Source organism: Heterodontus francisci, chromosome 22 (assembly GCF_036365525.1).
Source record: "Heterodontus francisci isolate sHetFra1 chromosome 22, sHetFra1.hap1, whole genome shotgun sequence".
In the NCBI taxonomy this organism is placed as follows: domain Eukaryota; kingdom Metazoa; phylum Chordata; class Chondrichthyes; order Heterodontiformes; family Heterodontidae; genus Heterodontus; species Heterodontus francisci.
The window spans coordinates 77713047-77732477 of NC_090392.1; the positions used below are offsets into that span (position 1 = coordinate 77713047).

Here is a 19431-nt window from a genome sequence, read left to right on the forward strand (position 1 = left end):
CTCCATCAGCCTGGGCTGGATTTGAACATGGGTCCAAGAAGCAGAAGGTATGTGACTAACCAGTGATAATCCTTTCAGTACTTCTGATTCGCCAGACCAAGGTTCCAACATTATCCAACACAATGATATCTTAACGGCTCAATCAGCTCAATTTCAATTTATATTTAATTCTGCAGAGTTTGCTTTACACACTTGAAACATTAGACTACAAGTTGTTGTTAAAATGTAATTTCTACTGAAAAGTGACTGAATATTCATTTTATATAAACCCTTTCACAAACTTTCAGATGCACCAAAACACTTCAAACCCAATGACATATTTTTTAAAGTATATCACTGTTGTAGCTTAGACAAACTATTTGCACACAGCAATGGCCCATAAACAGCAATGAGATAAATGACCAGATAACCTGTTTTAGTTAGGTTGGCTGAGATATAACATTTTAACAAGGACACCAGGGAGATCTCTCCTGCTCTTCTTCGTATGGTGCCATAAGACATTTTTGGTCTACTTGAAGGCACCTCAGGTTAACCATCCAAAAGGGCAGCACTCCCACAGTATGGCAGTGGAGCATCAGTGTAGATTATGAATTCAAGCGTCTGGATTGGGCTTGATATTAGGCAAGAGTGCTACCAACTGTGCCACCTTTAAGTACTGCATTAAGGTACGGATTCAATTTTCCAAAACTTTCCTGATTATTTTTAATCACATACACGTAATCTATCCATATTTGTAGAAAGTCAGGGCTGTTTTTCCCTCTTTTTTTTAAAAAACTAAAATTCTAATGAGTGGCAAGAATGTGGAACTCACTACCATGAGGAGTAACGAAGGGGATTAGCACAGATGCATTTAAGGGGAAGCTAAATAAACACGAGGAATAAAGGAATATACTAATCGAGAGAGAAGCAGAAATGACCCATTTCTGTGTTGTAAATTCTATACCAGTTAGAAAATACTACTACAATAACGTTGACTAACAGTTTGATACCCTACCTCTTCATATGTCTGGGCTCCACACTTTGACTGTACACCCCTGCATTGCCTTAACTTCTATTTCAATTACCTCTCTGACAGCTCGGAAAACTTTCTCTTCGTGGGAGTCCATTTCTGTGAATGTTCGGATCTGGGCCAGGTTAACGTTCTCACGGTAACCCAGAGCCACAATTTCATCAAAGGCAAAAATCAGATCAAAGCAGTGCTCGGATATCTCACTCTCCTCCAGGACTCTGCAATACTCTGGAATCTATTAAACAAGCAAAAGAAACACTTATTGAAATTATATGCAGCAGCTACCAGGAAGGCAAACAAAAATAAGTAAAAAAAATTAACCGAATTCTAAAAAGATAATCAGAATACCACTGTACAACATTTGGTTTTTTAAACAGGTTTCAGTCTGCCCAAACATGTAATGTCACAAACATGTAATGATCAGTTATCCAATTTCAGCAATTCAATAATATTTAAACATGATACAGGAAACAGAAATCCATTCAACTGGCTAATGAGGAAAGGCACCACTTAATGTACTGTACCACCAAATCAGACAGATTAAACAGTCCAGATTTGACTAGCAGTGTGTTCAGTTAGCTGAAGTTCATGCACAAGTGGCCTTGGCACCCAGCACCAGAGGTGGGGCAAAGGAAATCTTAGCTCCTCATTACAACCCAAAGAGCCACATGCATTTTCCACCACAGCTATCAGGTGAGGACAAGCTCAGGCTGACCAAACACCATAAGGCTGTCCTAAGTGACCATACCCCATGTAATGCCTTTAGAGGAGCATACTGGAGGGAGAGATCACACAAGATAGAAAGAGATGGGGAGGGACATTATAACTACACAGAACACTCCAAATGCTGTTCATTTACACGAAGATGTTCTTCCCAACACCTATTCTAAACTTTCCCTTCCTAAGTTCTAAGCTAAAGGCCTCTTCTTACTCAAGTATTCTGGCCCATCTTGAAATAGTGCTCCAAAATAAACTTAGATGCCTTTTGTATCTCATGCCTCCATACAATCCCTTCTGTCACCTGTTTTGAAGGCAAATAAGCCCCAGTTTCTCAAGTATTTCATAGCTGAATCCTTAGATGCTAGGGATCAGCCTCTGGGATTTCTTCTGTCTCCATAGCTTAAGTATCGCCTTTGGGTATTGGCGGCCAAACCTTAACACTAAACACAGTCGGACCAGGGAACAGCTTATGCTCAACTGTTGCATTCTACTCATTTTATTCACAAGTTGATATGTTACCACTGTTTTCTTACACTTCCAACAAGTCTAACAAAAACATCCAAGAAAAAAAACAAGTTACTTTTTGGGAAATTCAAGTCAAAAATAATGGCTCAAGATTGAGCGCTACAATTTGTTGTGAATGCTTCTGTTCCATAAGTCACAACACAAGCATGAGGATTCACTAACATACCACCAGGAACAAAGGAAACTTATCAAATTCAACACTTCCACAGGAAAATTATTGCAACTTTAAAAGCCGATGTCTTAGAAATATGAATAGAGCAGACCTATTCTGAAGCTCTGTGTTACGATCTACTGAAAAAAAAGGAATGTATTAGGCCATAGATTGCTTTTCGTTGGACAGGAAGAATTACGTAATTAAAGTCCTGGTGCAGGTACAGAAAGTTAAGAGATCATTGAAACAATCTAACTGCGTTGCCTCAAAAATATATGGATTGCAAAGCACACCAAACTTGGACTTCAGCTTTGCTCTGCTAGCAGTTTTCTCTTGGCCTCCTTACAAGCTCAGCTAGTTGATATATTACTGGCATAACTGACTCGTGCAATGCACTCTCAATTGAAGATATGATGAAAGAAGAGTGAAAGGTACCGTTTTCTAAGCTTTACTGTTCTCCACAACAAAGTTGCATACAAATCACGAGAAAAGAACTGAATTTATGAAGTGATTAACTCGATCTTTTCAATTTGGGTCAACTTCCTGAGAATGTAATTAGAATACCCCATCTCACTCAAATCTTACTTTAGCCCTTAATGACAGTAATCTGCCATGTGCTTGAAAAGCCAATGAGGCACTTGGATATTTAGTCAAGCAACGATCCATAACCCCAGAAAAAATAGCTATTTCTTGTTAAAACATTAAACTGCCTTTCCAATGTAAATGCATATAAAAAGAACTTGCATTCATAAAGAACTCTGCACATTCACAGTATGTCCCAAAGTGCTTCAGCATCAATTAATTACTTTTGATGTATAGTAATTTAAGTGTAGGCAAATGTGGCAGCCAATTTGTGCACCTCCCAGAGTGCAGCCCTCTCTCAGTGCTGAACTAGAGTGTGAGTGTAGATTATGCGTTCAAGTCTCAAGTGGGGTTTGAACCCACAACTTTGACACGGAGCCAAAGCAGACATCGTAACTCAAAATACACAGTGACAGGGCAACGTGACTTAGCATACCATTATGTCTCAGTTATTCTACTCGCCCCAGCCCCCCTGACAATTTCACCATAAAAATCCATCTGCCTTTCCTCAGAACATCTAACTGGTCCAGACATCATGTATTACACAACTCTCTTCCACTTGTCACCTTGCCACAGAGCTTTGCAACATCACCAAATACATGAAACCAATCCTCACAGCAATAGCTAGTATGTTCATTATCTTCATTTGATGCAAATGATAAAGGTTGCAAAGAACTAAACTACTTACCAAATAGGTAAACCAATCCCACCGCTGAGGTAGCATGTGAAGGATCTAACTTGCCGTGGAGAGACATGAGCTTGTCAGCACAATCTCTTGCAAGTCAACAGCCTGATCCATACATTTAAAAGGATGGTAAGGTGGTGAATGAAGCCTATATTTGCTCAATGTTATGGTAGAAAACATGTAGAAATCTAAAAGAGCTAATCCAATGTCAGAACATTTAGACTTGACTCAAATTGTTGGTGGATCGATTTTGACAACACATTCAACATTCCCACCAGCATCATCTTACACATTCCCTTCTCCCCTTAGCCCACATTTGTCTCCTCCTGATTTATGTTCTATTTCCCAATGCTTTCCTCCAAAGCTGCTACAGATAAAGACAACTTCTCCTGATGAATTACTATTTGGGATGGATCATTCTAGGATCATGCTCGTAGCATAATTAGTTGGTCAAGGAGTTTGATTTTGCATAGGCAGTGAAGAAAGCAATGGAAATGCTGGTTTCTAGGGGTAATGATAATGATAAATTCAGTTGCACCAATTATCAGTGGCATACCAATATCCAATTCAGAATGTCTCTCTTTCTGTATTCTCAGCAGCTTGGGTTTATTGCTCTTACCACTCGAGAGAAGAGACGGAGTGTTTCCAGATCTTCCAGGATGTTGCTATTTTTGGTTGTGATCAACACCATGTAGAGTTTTTCCAGTGGCTGGTAAACGTATCGCACACTTTCTGTCTCCACAAACGTGTGCTGCTTCCCAGTGTTCATTAGTTTGGGGAATGCTGCCAGCAAACCTTCAATTCGGGTCCTTGTCATTTCCACAAACTGCCGTGAGACAATCGCCTTCCCAGCTTTGGTGCAAACAGCTGTAGCCAACAGCACCTAGAGGGGAGGGAGGAGAAAAAGCAGTTAACAAGGGGGAAATTACAGCAGGTTCCCACCCAAATGAAGTAAACTATTGAAATATGTTGACTAGACAAATTCAATTGCACCAGAAGTCGATTATAAATACCTCATCCAACTCAAAAATAGTATTACATATGTACCCAGGGAAAGAGCAATGGTGGCTCAAATTGGCTGTCGGAAGCAATTTTTTTTTTTAAAAAACAGTCTTATGCTATTGGATGCAGCAAATGCCCCTTAAAATAAGAGTTTTACTTTGGGGGCCTCTGAATGAAGATGATAGCATCAAATGCACACAGCTTGGACTGGTTAACTATGGACAATCATTTTGGGTCAGGCCAGCAATAAGTTTTCAAACTTAAACCAGGGACGTAACTTTGGAGGTAAGTGCGTTTGCGCAAATCTTAAGCTTCAGAACTATTTAGTAGTACAATGAGCAGCAAACAAGTTCCCATCAGGCATCAGCACACAATACAAAACTGAATTTAATCAGGGGCAAATTGGCAACCTAACCCCAAGATAAGCCTCAGGGTCAGGTTCATCTGTGATCATAGAATAGTACAGCACAGCAAGGGGTCATCCGGTCCATCTAGTCTGCGCCATCTCTTTCGAAGAGCAATCCAGTTAGCCCCACTCCTCCTTTCTTTCCCCATTTCCGCACAAATAACGTGCCAACACTCAGACTCTCTCAGAATGAACTTGCATTTATATAGTACCTTTCACGTCCCAAAGTGCTTTACAACTAATTACTTTTAGAGTTAGTCACCGATGACTGGGAAATGCATGCAGCAATGTCCCACACACATCAGTTAGATAAACTCTGGAGAATTCCCCAATCCCCTTAGTACTGCAGAGAAGTGTCAGCCCAGATTATGCATTCAAATCTTCGAATAAGGCAGGAAAACACAACTCCTGGTTCAGGTGTGGAAGTGCCACCACTAGCCAAAGTTAACACTGAGAATAACCACTCAGGGGATGTACTCCCAGGTGACCAGGAACATGAAGCGACAACTCTAGAAGCCTTCGGGAGTGAAGGCGGAGAAAACAGTATTTTTTTAAAAAACTATATCTGAACAGTTTGGAAGTGTAGAATGCAAATATTCTAAAATGCAGTCATTAAAAAGGTATTTTATTTGTTGATTAATGGAAATTTAACTGACAACTTACAGGAAAAGCATAAGAAACTGAAGATTCAACCCAATTCAAAAACTCGTAGCCAAAAGCTATGAAATTGATTGTGCTGCAATAAACACTGAAGGAATTTTCTCTGACCTCATTTCTTCTGAAGTCAGATACTTGTAAGTCTGTAGTACCTTGTCTGAACTGACTATTCTTCAGGTGCGACTTACACAGTGGCCACTATCACAGAGAGGCAAGCCAAATCCAGCCCTCACTCAATGCCCATTGTACAAAAAAGATCACTAAGCAATGACTAAGAGTCTGAATATTGGCTAATTTTCCCTATTTGCAAGTCAGACCCAGGCAAAGGGCTTGCTGTGATACTCATCATTGTTGGCCTGGATAAACTATTTCTAGCCTTTGCAGAATGTATCACGAATTACAGAGTTCTGATGAGTGATTTTAAAATAGCTGCATTGGTGCAGCTGACTAAGTAGAACCAGCAGCTGTGAAAGCACCCAATCTAAACAGAAAAAGTGAAAACATCTGCTCCCTTGATGGCCGAATAGGTAAATAGAAAGTACTACATTTGCTACATACAGAAACAGGTTTCTATTAATAACACTTGTACCATTCAATTCTGACTATAAACAAGGTGTTAAGTCAAACATAACTGTCATTTAAAGTGTCAGGAAAGTGAATTCCAGTCCTGTTCTGAAGTACAATATGGGGGAAAAATACCACAACCACAGAGAAACTGACAACAAAGTGCCTGCGAAATCATTATGCCTCTATGTGGTGCACCAGCTGTATTATTCAGCTCAAAAAGGAGTACAAATACCACTCTACTGGTTAGCATCCATCAAATTCAATCCCCAGCTATCAGGAAAACAGAAAGAAAATCACAAGAAATAAGAATGAACAGACACCTTGGTTGGAATCTTCTGCACTTGGTCCCTGCTGGAACAGTGGGACCATTTCTGGGTTGGGAATCAGATTTCCTAGTATAGGTAGGTGGTAGGAGAATTGAGGGAAAGTGGGGATGTAAGGGAATATGGGATTAATGTAGGATTAGTATAAATGGGTGGTTGTTGGTCGGCACAGACTCGATGGGCCGAAGGGCCTGTTTCAGTGCTGTGGCTCTCTATGACAATGAGAATATCACTATACCATGAATGAGTAAATGCAATTAGACAAAACAAACCTTATTTTAAAAATATTTGAAGTATTTGTGGGATCTTTAGCCATGGTAAAGGGAAATCTTGTAAATTGAAACTTCAAGAAATCAATCTACTATGAAGTTTATACAACACTCTCCACATGAAAACTGAATCCCAATATGGTACTCAACTATACTAGTGTCAGTTTAAATTTGTTCTTGCAAATGAATAGTGAATGACAAACTCTTCCCCCATTTGACAAGACTAGATCACCTTTTCATTGAAGGAAAATTGAAATGCTTTGTAGAAGAAAGTGGATTATATAAAAAGATTAATTTGCAATCGTTGGAACAGATTTAGTGGAAATAATTTAAGTTACTTCGTGAGTGAGTTATGCTGTAAATCTCCATTTAAGATTATGTACATCAGGATGCGAAGTACCAACCTGGATTAATTATCCCCTCAGGCCATATGTTAATCAACTGTTAATTCATGTCTACACATACTGAAGTCCCAATATTTGATCAAAGTAAAATGTTTATTGTGATGTTATTCTGATCTCTACATAACACCACTGCAAACTGCAGAGCACTGCACACTATAAATGCAGACAACTTAATCTTTCTTATAAAGTCAATGAAGCTCTTCAGCAACTGCAATGCCAAACGCTTCAACCTTGCCTGCTACAGTATTGAGTCTTAGGTACACAGAGGAGCATGGGTAAGAATGCAGCACTTTCACACAGCACATGTTTCGACAATACTTTCAAATCGGAGTACAATGTGGTTGCAACATTATAAACACAAGAATGCCATGCACCAGCATCACATTCTACGGATCCTACAGATCTTTCAATAAGTCAGATTTTCCAAGAATTCACAACTTATTTTGATAGTGGAAATAACTTCAGAAATTATATACAAGGACTGATTAAATTCATTCATAGGTACACCACCATGTACTGCAGATAGAATGGGTTCATCACCAGTCACATCCACTGACCCGGAACCTGTCAGAGCACAAAAAGAAATCGGAGGTGGATTTTACCTCGTAACAGACTGAAAATTGAAAGCGGCAAGTTGCTACTGGAAACCAAAAAATCAGATATCAGGTTGATATTCTGAATGTTAATTCAAGTAGGATTACAAATGCACAACTACAATAGTTTATTATATTCATGTGAATAGGTTTGAATTCAAAATTATAAATACAGGTACTTTAAGTAACAGATGTTGCATAATGATCATATGGTGTGAATCAGCAATGCAAGAGTTCCAAAGATCTAACCTAGTTAATAACCATATTTATAGTCTATTTGAACCTCAATGTATAAAGTTCAAGAAAAAGTTAAAAATTTGGGTGAACTTTGGTTAAGTTGATGGATGTCAGTAACGGAAGAACAAATTGTGATAGACATCAAGCTTCCCAAGTTAGGTTCCAGATTGGATCAGATGTAGGACAAAGCTCCTTCTCCATCTGAAGCAAGTGCTTTAATTCAAACTGAGGACATCCCCACTGCACTAGTGTAAAATTTTTGTTTTCACAACTTCCATTCTTGGCGATTTGCAGAATGCACTCAAATTATTGAGGGCACTTTTATACCATGGCGAAACAAAGTTCATAACGCTACTCTAGAAATTAAGCTTACAGAATGATGAAAAATGTCATGTTTTCAGCATATCACTCTAGATTGAGCAGTCACTGCCTTAAACCACAGCTTTCCAGACAGTACAATAGGGGATAGTGCGGGAAGGTGCAGCTGAATGACTTATTCCTGCTCCTATTTCTTATGCCCTTATGGTGCTGAAAGGAGGTCACATGTTTTACCACCAGGAGAATTTTAAATGAAGGGAACAAATTACCCCAAATAACACTCACTCATACCCATCCTGTCAACTGCTTTGAGACTGGCATCCAGTGATTTGGGAAAATGTACCTATCCTACTTCTGAACCAGGGGATGGTGGAAAGTGGAGAAAAGATCATTTACCAGCAAAGCTGTGAGAAGCAAAGAGTAGGACCAACTGAAGAAAGTTACAAAGCCATTACACACTACCAAACAAAAATCTCCACCTACCTTAACTACAATTCGTAACAACCTTCTCAAGGGCAATTAGGGATGGGCAATAAATGCTGGCTTGGCCAGCGACATCCACATCCCATGAAACAAAAAAAAATAGATAAAAAGGAAACATTAAGCACAAACTTTCCCTCACTTTCTAATTATGCCAGTTTAATTGAGCAACTTGCAGATATTGATGGTAGTCACCTTCACTCTTAGTGTGGAAGCCCTGCGTAGAGTGTACTGGACTCTATTACAATTACACTGGCCCCATTGTCACAGCGACTACTTCCCTCTGTACTGCATCAATATTAGTACTGAAATGTGTACAGGACTCAAAAGGTATACATGTTATATTATAATAAACTGCCGCGTACTGGTAAGCAACTTGTCCAGTGTCCTAAAGTTACATTAAGGGAAAATACACCCTGTTTTTAAGCATAACTCTTCCTTCCTCCCCTTCGATCTCAAAGTCAAGTAAAAGGTCACAATTCCAAATCTAAACATCAATACAAATTAAAATCCAAAAAGAAAATCTAGTATTGCAATCACAGAGTTCCAAAGACATACGCACAGACATCTTTCCCCCAAGCTTGTTCAAAGAGTGATACAACCGGGGACTATATGCCACCTGTTTGCCTTTGACCCATTATCAGTGAACTTGTTGTTGCATGCGTTTCCAACCCTCCACTAATGGCCTTCCTACCCAGGGGATGCTGGGTTGACTTCTTACAAAAGATGGTGAGGGACTATTAGAAGGATCATACCAGCTACCGTACATTAAATGAAAGGGTCCTAATCATTCAAGTATTAGCCTTGTAGCTGCGCCAATCGCCACACCCACCCCCCCACAACAAAACTCCAACTTCTCCTGTAGAGATGTGCCTCTATTTAGTAACTGCACACATTGGCAGAATGGATACTAGATCATGTGGGGAACTGAAGGTGTACACCTGCAACCCATAACTCCATGGTGCAAGACTCCTTAAAGTGGCCCAGAGAGACTTGGGAGTCCATGTGCATAGATTTTTTAAATGTCATGGACAGGTGCAGAAAATAATCAAAAGGCTAATGGAATGCTGGCATTTATATCTAGAGGACAAGAATACAAGGGACTAGAATTATGCTAGTTCTGCAAAGCCCTGGTGAGACCACATTTAGAATGTTGTGTTCAGTTCGCGACATCACACGCGAGGAAGAATATATTAGCATTGGAGGGAGCACAGCATAGATTTATCAGAATGATACCTGGATCCCAAGGGTTAAGTTACAAGGAGGAATTTTACAATACAGGATTGCATTCCCTAAAATTTAGACGGTTATGGAGTAATTTGATCTAAGTTCTGAGATATTAAAGGGAAACAATACGATAGATAGCAACTATTTCCACTGGTTGGGGAGTCTCGGACTAGGGGACATGGCCTCAAATTAGAGCCAGGCCTTTCAGCAGTAGAGGTAGAAAACCCTTCTACATGGAAAGAGTGGTAGAAATTTGGAACACGTGTCCACAAATGGCAGTTGCTGCTAGATCAATTGTTATTAATCTCCGGTTTAAAGTTTGTGAACCAAAGGTATTACAGGATATGGGGCAAAGAGTACTTTTTCCAGTTCTGACAAAAGGTCTTCAAACTAAAACATTCTCTTTTTCTTTCTCTCCACAGCTGCTGCCTGACCTGCTGAGTATTGACAGCATGTTTTTATTTTGTACGAACATGAGTAAGATTAAAGTCAGAAATTGTACCCCAGAGAACTGATGCGACTGTTTTCTTTCAGATAAGTGTCAGATTGACTCAGTGATAGCATGCTCCCTGCTGAGTCAGAAGCTTGTGTGTTCAAGACCAATTCCAGCGTTGGGGCATGTAAATAAAGGGTTGCATTGCTGGAGGTGCTGTCTTTCAGCTAAGCCATAAAACTGAGGCCTGACTGCCTGTTTAGTTGGATGTAAATGATCCCACAGCACTATTCAAAGAGGAGGAAGAGTTCTCCTCATCTCCTGCTCAATATTTACCCCTTAACCAACAACACTAAAGATAGATAATTTCTCATTTGCTGTAGGCATATTTGTATATAGCTCCAGGTCAGGATGGTGTGGCTTGGAAGGGAACTCGCAGGTGGTGATGTTCCCATGCGTCTGCTGCCCTTGTCCTTCTAGGTGGTAGAGGTCAAGGTGCTGTTGAAAGAGGCTTGGTGAGTTGCTGCAATGCATCGTGGAGATGGTACACGCTTGCCACTGTGCGCCGGTGCTGGAAGGAGTGAATATTGAAGGTGGTAGATGGGGTGCCAATCACGCAGGTTGCTTTGTCTAGAATGGTGTCTAGTTTCTTGAACATTGTTGGGGCTGCACTCAACCAGGTAAGTGGAAAGTATTCTATCACACTCCTGACTTGTGCCTTGTAGATGGTGCACAATTTTTGGGGAGTCAGATGAGCTGCTTGCCACAGAATTCCTAACCTCTAACCCACTCTTGTAAGTTTCTGGTCAATGATAACCCCCAGGATGTTGACAGGGGTGGGGGGGGGGGGGAGAAGGAGTCAGCAATGCTAATGCTGTCGAATGTCAAGGGGAGATGATTTGATTCTCAAATGGAGATGGTCATTGCCTGGCACTTGTGTGGTGAAAATGTTACTTGCCATTTTGCAGCACAAGCCTGAATGTTGTCCAGGCATGGACTGTATCTGAGGAGTTGCAAATGGTACTGAACACTATGCAATCAGCAAACATCCCCACTTCTTACCTTATGGTGGAGGAAAGGTCATCGATGAAACAGCTGAAGATGGTTGGGTCTATGACATTACCCTGAGGAACTTATTTAGCAATGTCCTGGGTCTGAGATGATTGGCCTCAAACAACCACAACCATCTTCCTTTGTTCGACATAGGACTCCAACTAGTGAAGAGTTTTCCCCATTTCCCATTGACTTGAGTTTTGCTGGGGCTCCTTGATGCCATACTCTCTGAAATGCTGCCTTGATGTCAAAGGTAGTCATTCTCACCTCACCTCTGGAATTCAGCTCTTTTGCCCATGTATGGACCAAGGCTGTAATGCGGTCAGGAGTCAAGTGCCCCTGTCAGAATCCAAACTGAGCACCAGTGAGCAGGTTATTGCCGAGTAAGTGCCGCTTGATAGCACTGTCGACGACACCTTCCATCACTCTGTTGATGTTGGAGAGTGAACTGATGGGGCAGTAATTGTCCAGATTGCTTTCTTTCTTTTTGTGAACAGCACATATTGGGGCTATTTTTTACATTGTCGGGTAGATGCCAGTGTTGCACCTGCACTGGACAGCTTGGCTAGGGACACAGCTAGGTCTTGAGCACATCTTCAGTACTACAGCTGAGGTGTTCCAAAGTCCATAGCTTCTACTGTGTCCAGCAGCTTGAGTTGTTTCTTGATATCATGCGGAGTCAATCGAATTGGCTGAAAACTGGCATCTGTGATGCTGGGGACTTCGGGAGGAGGCTGTGATGGATAATCTACTCAGCACTTGTGGCTGTAGATAGTTGGTTGGCTGTCTGTGAAGTACTTTGGAACATCCCAAGGATGTGAAAAATGCCGTAGAAATACAAATTCTTTCTATCAGGCAGACCAGCTGGTGAATATACGGTAGTCCATGCGTCCCACCCTGGCAATCTGGCAGCTTAGTTCTACTTGTGTTTTTTTTTAACTTGCATATTTTTCCTGCTTTGAAAAAGTCAATTAGCACTGTTATCTCACAGGCAGATTATTCATGAATTAGAGAGCCAAGATCCATTGACATTCATGGCTTGAGATGTTCTTTTTCTTTTGGGCCTCTTTATCTCGAGAGACAATGGATACGCGCCTGGAGGTGGTCAGTGGTTTGTGAAGCAGCGCCTGGAGTGGCTATAAAGGCCAATTCTAGAGTGACAGGCTCTTCCACAGGTGCTGCAGAGAAATTTGTTTGTCGGGGCTGTTGCACAGTTGGCTCTCCCCTTGCGCTTCTGTCTATTTTCCTGCCAACTACTAAGTCTCTTCGACTCGCCACATTTTAGCCCCGTCTTCATGGCTACCCGCCAGCTCTGGCGAACGCTGGCAACTCACTCCCACGACTTGTGATCAATGTCACAGGATTTCATGTCGCGTTTGCAGACGTCTTTAAAGCGGAGACATGGACGGCCCCTGGGTCTGATACCAGTGGCGAGCTCGCTGTACAATGTGTCTTTGGCTTGTGACGTATGCAAATCCTGGTATACACCCATGAAGCTCACAGTAACAAGCAACTGAGATACTGTGTGACACTGATGAACATGCTAGTGAGCCTCTTAAATATCACAATATTACATCAGGCTTGTGAAACACAGTCAAGCTCTCACTCAGCCTACACCTCCATCCCAAATGCCATCTCCTGGCACTGTGGCAGGAATAACAAATAGGAGCAGAAGTAAGCCAAATGGTCCCTCAAGCCTGCTCTGCCATTCAATAATATCATGACTGATCTTCTACCTTCACTTTCCCACCCTGCCCCCATAACCCTTGATTCCCTTAAGCTTCCACAGTGCTGACAGCCCTTCAGTACTTCACACAAGTTGATACTTGCCTTCTTTGGCCTCCTTATCTCGAGAGACAATGGGTAAGTGCCTGGAGGTGGTCAGTGGTGTGTGGAGCAGCGCCTGGAGTGGCTATAAAGGCCAATTCTGGAGTGACAGGCTCTTCCACAGGTGCTGCAGAAAAATTTGTTTGTCGGGGCTGTTGCACAGTTGGCTCTCCCCTTGCGCTTTTGTCTTTTTTCCTGCCAACTGCTAAGTCTCTTCGACTCACCACACTTTAACCCCACCTTTATGGCTGCCAGTCAGCTCCGGCGAACGGCGGCAACTGACTCCCACGACTTGTGATCAATGTCACAGGACTTCATGTCGCGTTTGCAGAAGTCTTTAAAGCGGAGACATGGACGGCTGCTGGGTCTGATACCAGTGGCGAGCTCGCTGTACAATGTGTCTTTGGGGATCCTGCCATCTTCCATGCGGCTCACATGGCCAAGCCCATCTCAAGCGCCGCTGACTCAGTCATGTGTATAAGCTGGGGATGTTGGCCGCCTCGAGGACTTCTGTTGGAGATACGGTCCTGCCACCTGATGCCAAGTATTCTCCAGAGGCAGCGAAGATGGAATGAATTGAGACGTCGCTGTTGGCTGACATACGTTGTCCAGGCCTCGCTGCCATAGAGCAAGGTACTGAGGACACAGGCTTGATACACTCGGACCTTTGTGTACTTTCCACACCTTTTTTAATCCATTCTGGGATGTGGACTTTGCTGGCAATGCCAGCATTGATTGCCCAGCCCCAATTACCCATGAGGTGGTGGAGGTAAGCCACCTTCTTGAACTGCTGTAGTCCATGTGGTATAGGTACACCCACAGTGAAGGAACTTCAGGATTTTCAATCAGCAACACTGGACCCTAATTAGTGATAGCCAGTTTTCAAATATGGTGGAAGGGGAAATCACAGTTGAATCCAATTCTGTGCTCACACATTCTCAAACACATACTTTCCAGCACAAGTGACCAGACACCAAACAGCAAGCACCAGGTTGATTTTCACCCCATTCTCTGGCCAAGGGGCACTTTGGCCAATTGTTGTCTCGACTGAGGTGTGTTACCTCAGTAGAAACCAGGTATCAAACCTGGAACCTTTATGTTTAGTACTACATTAAGTAGTCTGTTTACATATTGAGCCATTGGGGAGCTGGTGGCTAAAAAAAGATAAAATTTGACAAAGAACACCATTCCTTCAAATTTCCATTTAACAACACAGAGCGAGTATATCTCTTACACGCAGCTTTCTAAAACTCACTCACACCATGAGCACACCTTTGTAGTTAACAGCTGTATAGCAGCCATCAAGCAACCCTAACTTTACAACCATCAAGCAAGGATATCTGTCCAAAAAGTGGGGAAATATTCAATGCTCAGAGTTGCAATTTAGAACTCCAAATATCACCAGCATTCCACTCTGATCTGACAACACAGCAAAATCTCAGCCTGCATCATTTTAAAAACCCAAAATGTAAACTTTGATCAACACAGAAGCATCAAAACGACAAGTTCTAACATCTAGTACACATTTAACAAAAGAGGATCACATTACCAGAGCTTCACGTCATACTATTCCAGGTGACTTCAAATACATAGAACCTAATGTTTTAATTTCCCCTCAACAGCATTGTATCTTAATGACAGCAACTTAGAAACTCAAAGTTCACCTACTGTACTTTAACTCAAATTTCATACTTAACATAAATATTAGGAAAAGTGACCATAATATTTGTTTAAAAGACTATGCATTCCATTTTAAACCTTAACTTTGCTCATTCTCTAGCATGGTGATTAGGTGACCTTTTCAACACAGTTCCTTCATGCACCGTTTTGTATGGAGTGATGATGTGTCACATCCACATGAAGAAAAAAATCTGACAGCCCTCCTTCTACATTAAAGCTTACTCTATGTTAAGGGATAGGGAAAGACACACATTTAATGATCAAACTAAAGAAAAGGTGGACATGTGAAATAAAATCAGAAACTGTTGGAAATATATCAGCTGCTGCAAACATCTCAAGTTCATCGGATAGGGCACTGAAAAAGGGTTTACAACCAAAACTTTCACTCCTAAACTGCCAAATGATAAAACTGCTCTCCTTATTTGCAGTCAATCCTGGTTTACACCATTTGAGTTGGAGATGTTAAATAAGTGATTTAAAGTTTAAGCCAAAAAAGTCCCAACCCTCTAAACAGGCTGGCTTTACAAGAGCCCTGTTGCACTCTTTTAATTGCCAATTAGGAGTCTTTCGCAAAAACAACATTTAAATTTAACAAAAGCGTCCCTGTTTTAAAAGAGGGAAGAGCCCAGTTCTGTTCAGTATTTAGCCCAGATTAGCAGACTCGACCACCCAACCCACCATTCAAACCTCACAAAGTGCCAAATTCATTCAATAATTGAAAAATAGAAGTTATACGGCAATTTGCGATGCAAGAGGGGGGATTTTTAAAGAAAAGTCTTTGTGGGGAGTGCGGCCTAGCTCAAGCTCAGCCTGGACTTTCCTCCGCCTGACTGGGAGGGGAAGAAAATGCCGCGAGCCTTTCATTTCCTTACCATCTTCACGTCGTCTGGAGAACTGCTTCTTTTGCTTGTTATTGTTCTGAAAGTGTTATTGCTGACGATAAAGGGACGGTTTGGCCGCAGCGGGACCTCCGGCTCGGCGGCGAAGCTGCGGCGTTACCGAGCGCCAGCAATATGGCGACGGCGGCCACGTCTCCAACCGGAAGCGCGCAGCACGCCGGGTCAAAGGGCACCGCCACCTTCTCATTCATGAGAGAGAGCAGGCGGCAGTGTCTGTGCAGAGTCATTCATTACCTATACATCAAACTGCATTTAGTTAATATCAATTCAAATCAAACTGCATTTAAAAATCATCAAAATTCAAATCAGACTATACATAAAAATAATGATTCAAATCAAACTGCATTTAGTTAAAATCATAATTCAAATCAAACTGCATTTACTCAAAATTAGAATTCAAATCAGACTGTATATAAAAATAATAATACTGCATTTAGTTAAAATCATAATTCAAATCAAACTGCATTTAAAAATCATTAAAATTCAAATCAGACTATACATAAAAATAATGATTCAAATCAAACTGCATTTAGTTAAAATCATAATTCAAATCAAACTGCATTTACTCAAAATTAGAATTCAAATCAGACTGTATATAAAAATAATAATACTGCATTTAGTTAAAATCATAATTCAAATCAAACTGCATTTACTCAAAATTAGAATTCAAATCAGACTGTATATAAAAATAATAATACTGCATTTAGTTAAAATCATAATTCAAATCAAACTGCATTTAAAAATCATTAAAATTCAAATCAGACTATATATAAAAATAATAATACTGCATTTAGTTAAAATCATAATTCAAATCAAACTGCATTTAAAAATCATTAAAATTCAAATCAGACTATATATAAAAATAATAATACTGCATTTAATTAAAATTATAATTCAAATCAAACAGCATTTAAAAATCAAAATTCAAATCAGACTATAATAATTCAAAACAAATTATTTTTGGTTCAAATCATAATTCAAATCAAACTGCATTTACTCAAAATTAGAATTCAAATCAGACTGCATTTAGTCAAAATAATAATTTAGAATCAGACAATAATTAAAAATAAAATTACACTGCATTTAGTAAAAATAAATGTTTAAAAAACTGCATTAAAAATAATAAATCAGACTGTATTTAAAAATAATCAATGCAAATAAGACTTTAAAAAAAGACTTCATTTTTAAAATAAAAACTAATAATGCAAATAAGACTGCACTTCAAAGTAATTCAAATGAGACTACATTTAAAAAAAATTATTCATATAAGACTGTATTGAAAAAGATTCAAATCAGACCACAATTAATAATGATCATAATCCAATTAAGATGGCATTTTAAAATATGAACAAAAATAACACTTTAAAAAATCCATAGAAGACTGCATTTTAAAATATTAATTAAAATAACACTTTTTAAAAAATAGTTTCAATAAGACTGCATTTTTAAAAATTCAAATAAGACTACATTTTTAAAAATTCTAATAAGATTACATTTAAAAATAATTCAAACTAGAGGACTTTTTAAAAATCATTCAAATAAGACTACACAAATTTTGCAATATGTAATTTGTGATTTTTTAAAAATTATGAAATTCTTTGTCAATGTTGGAAATCTGACTTTTTAAAACAAAAATACAGAAATGCACATTGTCAAGACAATAGCATTGAAAATTTGTATAAGTTTACAAAAGTGTGCCATATATTCTGTTTTAAAAAGATAGAATGCATACTGTCCAGTCAAAAGCAATGAAAAAATCAAATAAAATGAGGTAAACTTTGCAATATGTAGTTTATTTGTGGTTGTAAACGCAAAAATGAAATCCTTTACTAGTGCAGAAATCTGATTTTAAAAAATGAATGCAGAAAATGCATCGTCAAGTCAATAGCATTGAAATGTTAGATAAGATTACATGAAATTTGCTATATGTACTTCATTGTTTTAACACACTGAAAACCTTTACCAATACTGGCAATCCAAAATTTAAAAAAAAATGCACACTGTCAAGTCAAAAGCATTGAACACTCAAATAAAACTACATAGACAATGTAATTTGTATTTTATTTTTGGTTTAAAAACAAAATAAAATCCTTTGCCAATGCTTGGAATCTGAATTTAATTTGATAAAAACAGAAAATGCATATTGTCAGGTCAATAGCATTGAAAATACAAAGGAGGGTTTCATTTACCCTTTCATCTGCAATCAGATATAATCTACAATAAAAACAGAAAACGTCAAACCGAATTTGAAAGTGAAAGGTTAACTTTGAGTGTCACCTGAGTGCCGATGCACCCAAATTGTTAATCATCCTGCTGGGAGTAGGATAGCTCATCTGACTTGTGCAGTCATCTTTAGGTATGATACTCCTATTGGTTTAAATACATTACAACACACAAAAGGGCAATTTGGCTCAACCAGTCCGTGTTGATATTTTTTATTACACAAGCATCTGCCCATCATGTTCACGATCTCTGTTTCAATCCCTAACTTTGGTAGTGCAGTAGATCTCAAACTTCTTCGCCTATGGACCTACTTAGGTGGGACAAAAGACCCCGCAGACCACCTTCCAGCCCTACCCCATTGGAATTTGCTTGCCACCACAAAAAAACTAATCAGAATTAATGTGAAGAATACACTGCTTTTGATGAGATGCCAATGAGGTAATGTCTGTTTCCAAGCTGGAGAGCTTCAGTCTCATATGAACATATAAACTAGGAGCAGGAGGAGGCCACTCAGCCCTTCGAGCCTGCTCCGCCATTCAATAAGTTCATGGCTGATCTGATGGTAACCTTGACTCCACATTCCCGCCTACCCCTGATAACCTTTCATCCCCTTGCTTATCAACAATCTATCTACACTCTATCTTAAAAGTATTCGAAGACTCTGCTTCCACCGCCTTTTGAGAAAGACAATTCCAAAGACTCACGACACTCTGAGAGAAAAAAATTCTCCTCATCTCTGTCTTAAATGGGCGACCCCTTATTTTTAAACAGTGATCCCTAGTTCGAGATTCTCGCACAAGAGGAAACATCCTTTCCACATCCACCGTGTCAAGACTCCTCAGGATCTTATTTGTTTCAATCAAGTCGCCTCTTACTCTACTAAACTCCAGCAGATACAAGACTAGCCTGTTCAACCTTTCCTCATAAGACAACCCGCCCATTCCAGGTATTCATCTTGTAAACCTTCTCTGAACTGTTTCCAACGCATTTACATCCTTCCTTAAATTCTTTTTTTTCTTTTGGGCCTCCTTATCTCGAGAGACAATGGATACGCGCCTGGAGGTGGTCAGTGGTTTGTGAAGCAGCGCCTGGAGTGGCTATAAAGGCCAATTCTGGAGTGACAGGCTCTTCCACAGGTGCTGCAGAGAAATTTGTTTGTTG

The 19431-nt window shown here is 39.9% G+C and overlaps 1 protein-coding gene across 1 annotated transcript in view; it reads right to left on the minus strand.

Moving 5' to 3' along the window:
• LOC137381474 (coatomer subunit delta) overlaps nucleotides 1-16190 on the minus strand; it is a 34900-nt gene extending 18710 nt beyond the window's left edge. The window contains exons 1-3 of the mRNA XM_068054129.1: nucleotides 16021-16190; nucleotides 4292-4555; nucleotides 1065-1244 (exon numbers count right to left, since the gene is read on the minus strand). Coding sequence (XP_067910230.1) covers nucleotides 1065-1244; nucleotides 4292-4555; nucleotides 16021-16023 — 447 coding nt within the window. The 5' untranslated portion in view covers nucleotides 16024-16190. The remainder of the gene's footprint in view (nucleotides 1-1064; nucleotides 1245-4291; nucleotides 4556-16020) is intronic.
• Nucleotides 16191-19431: the final 3241 nt, after the last annotated feature.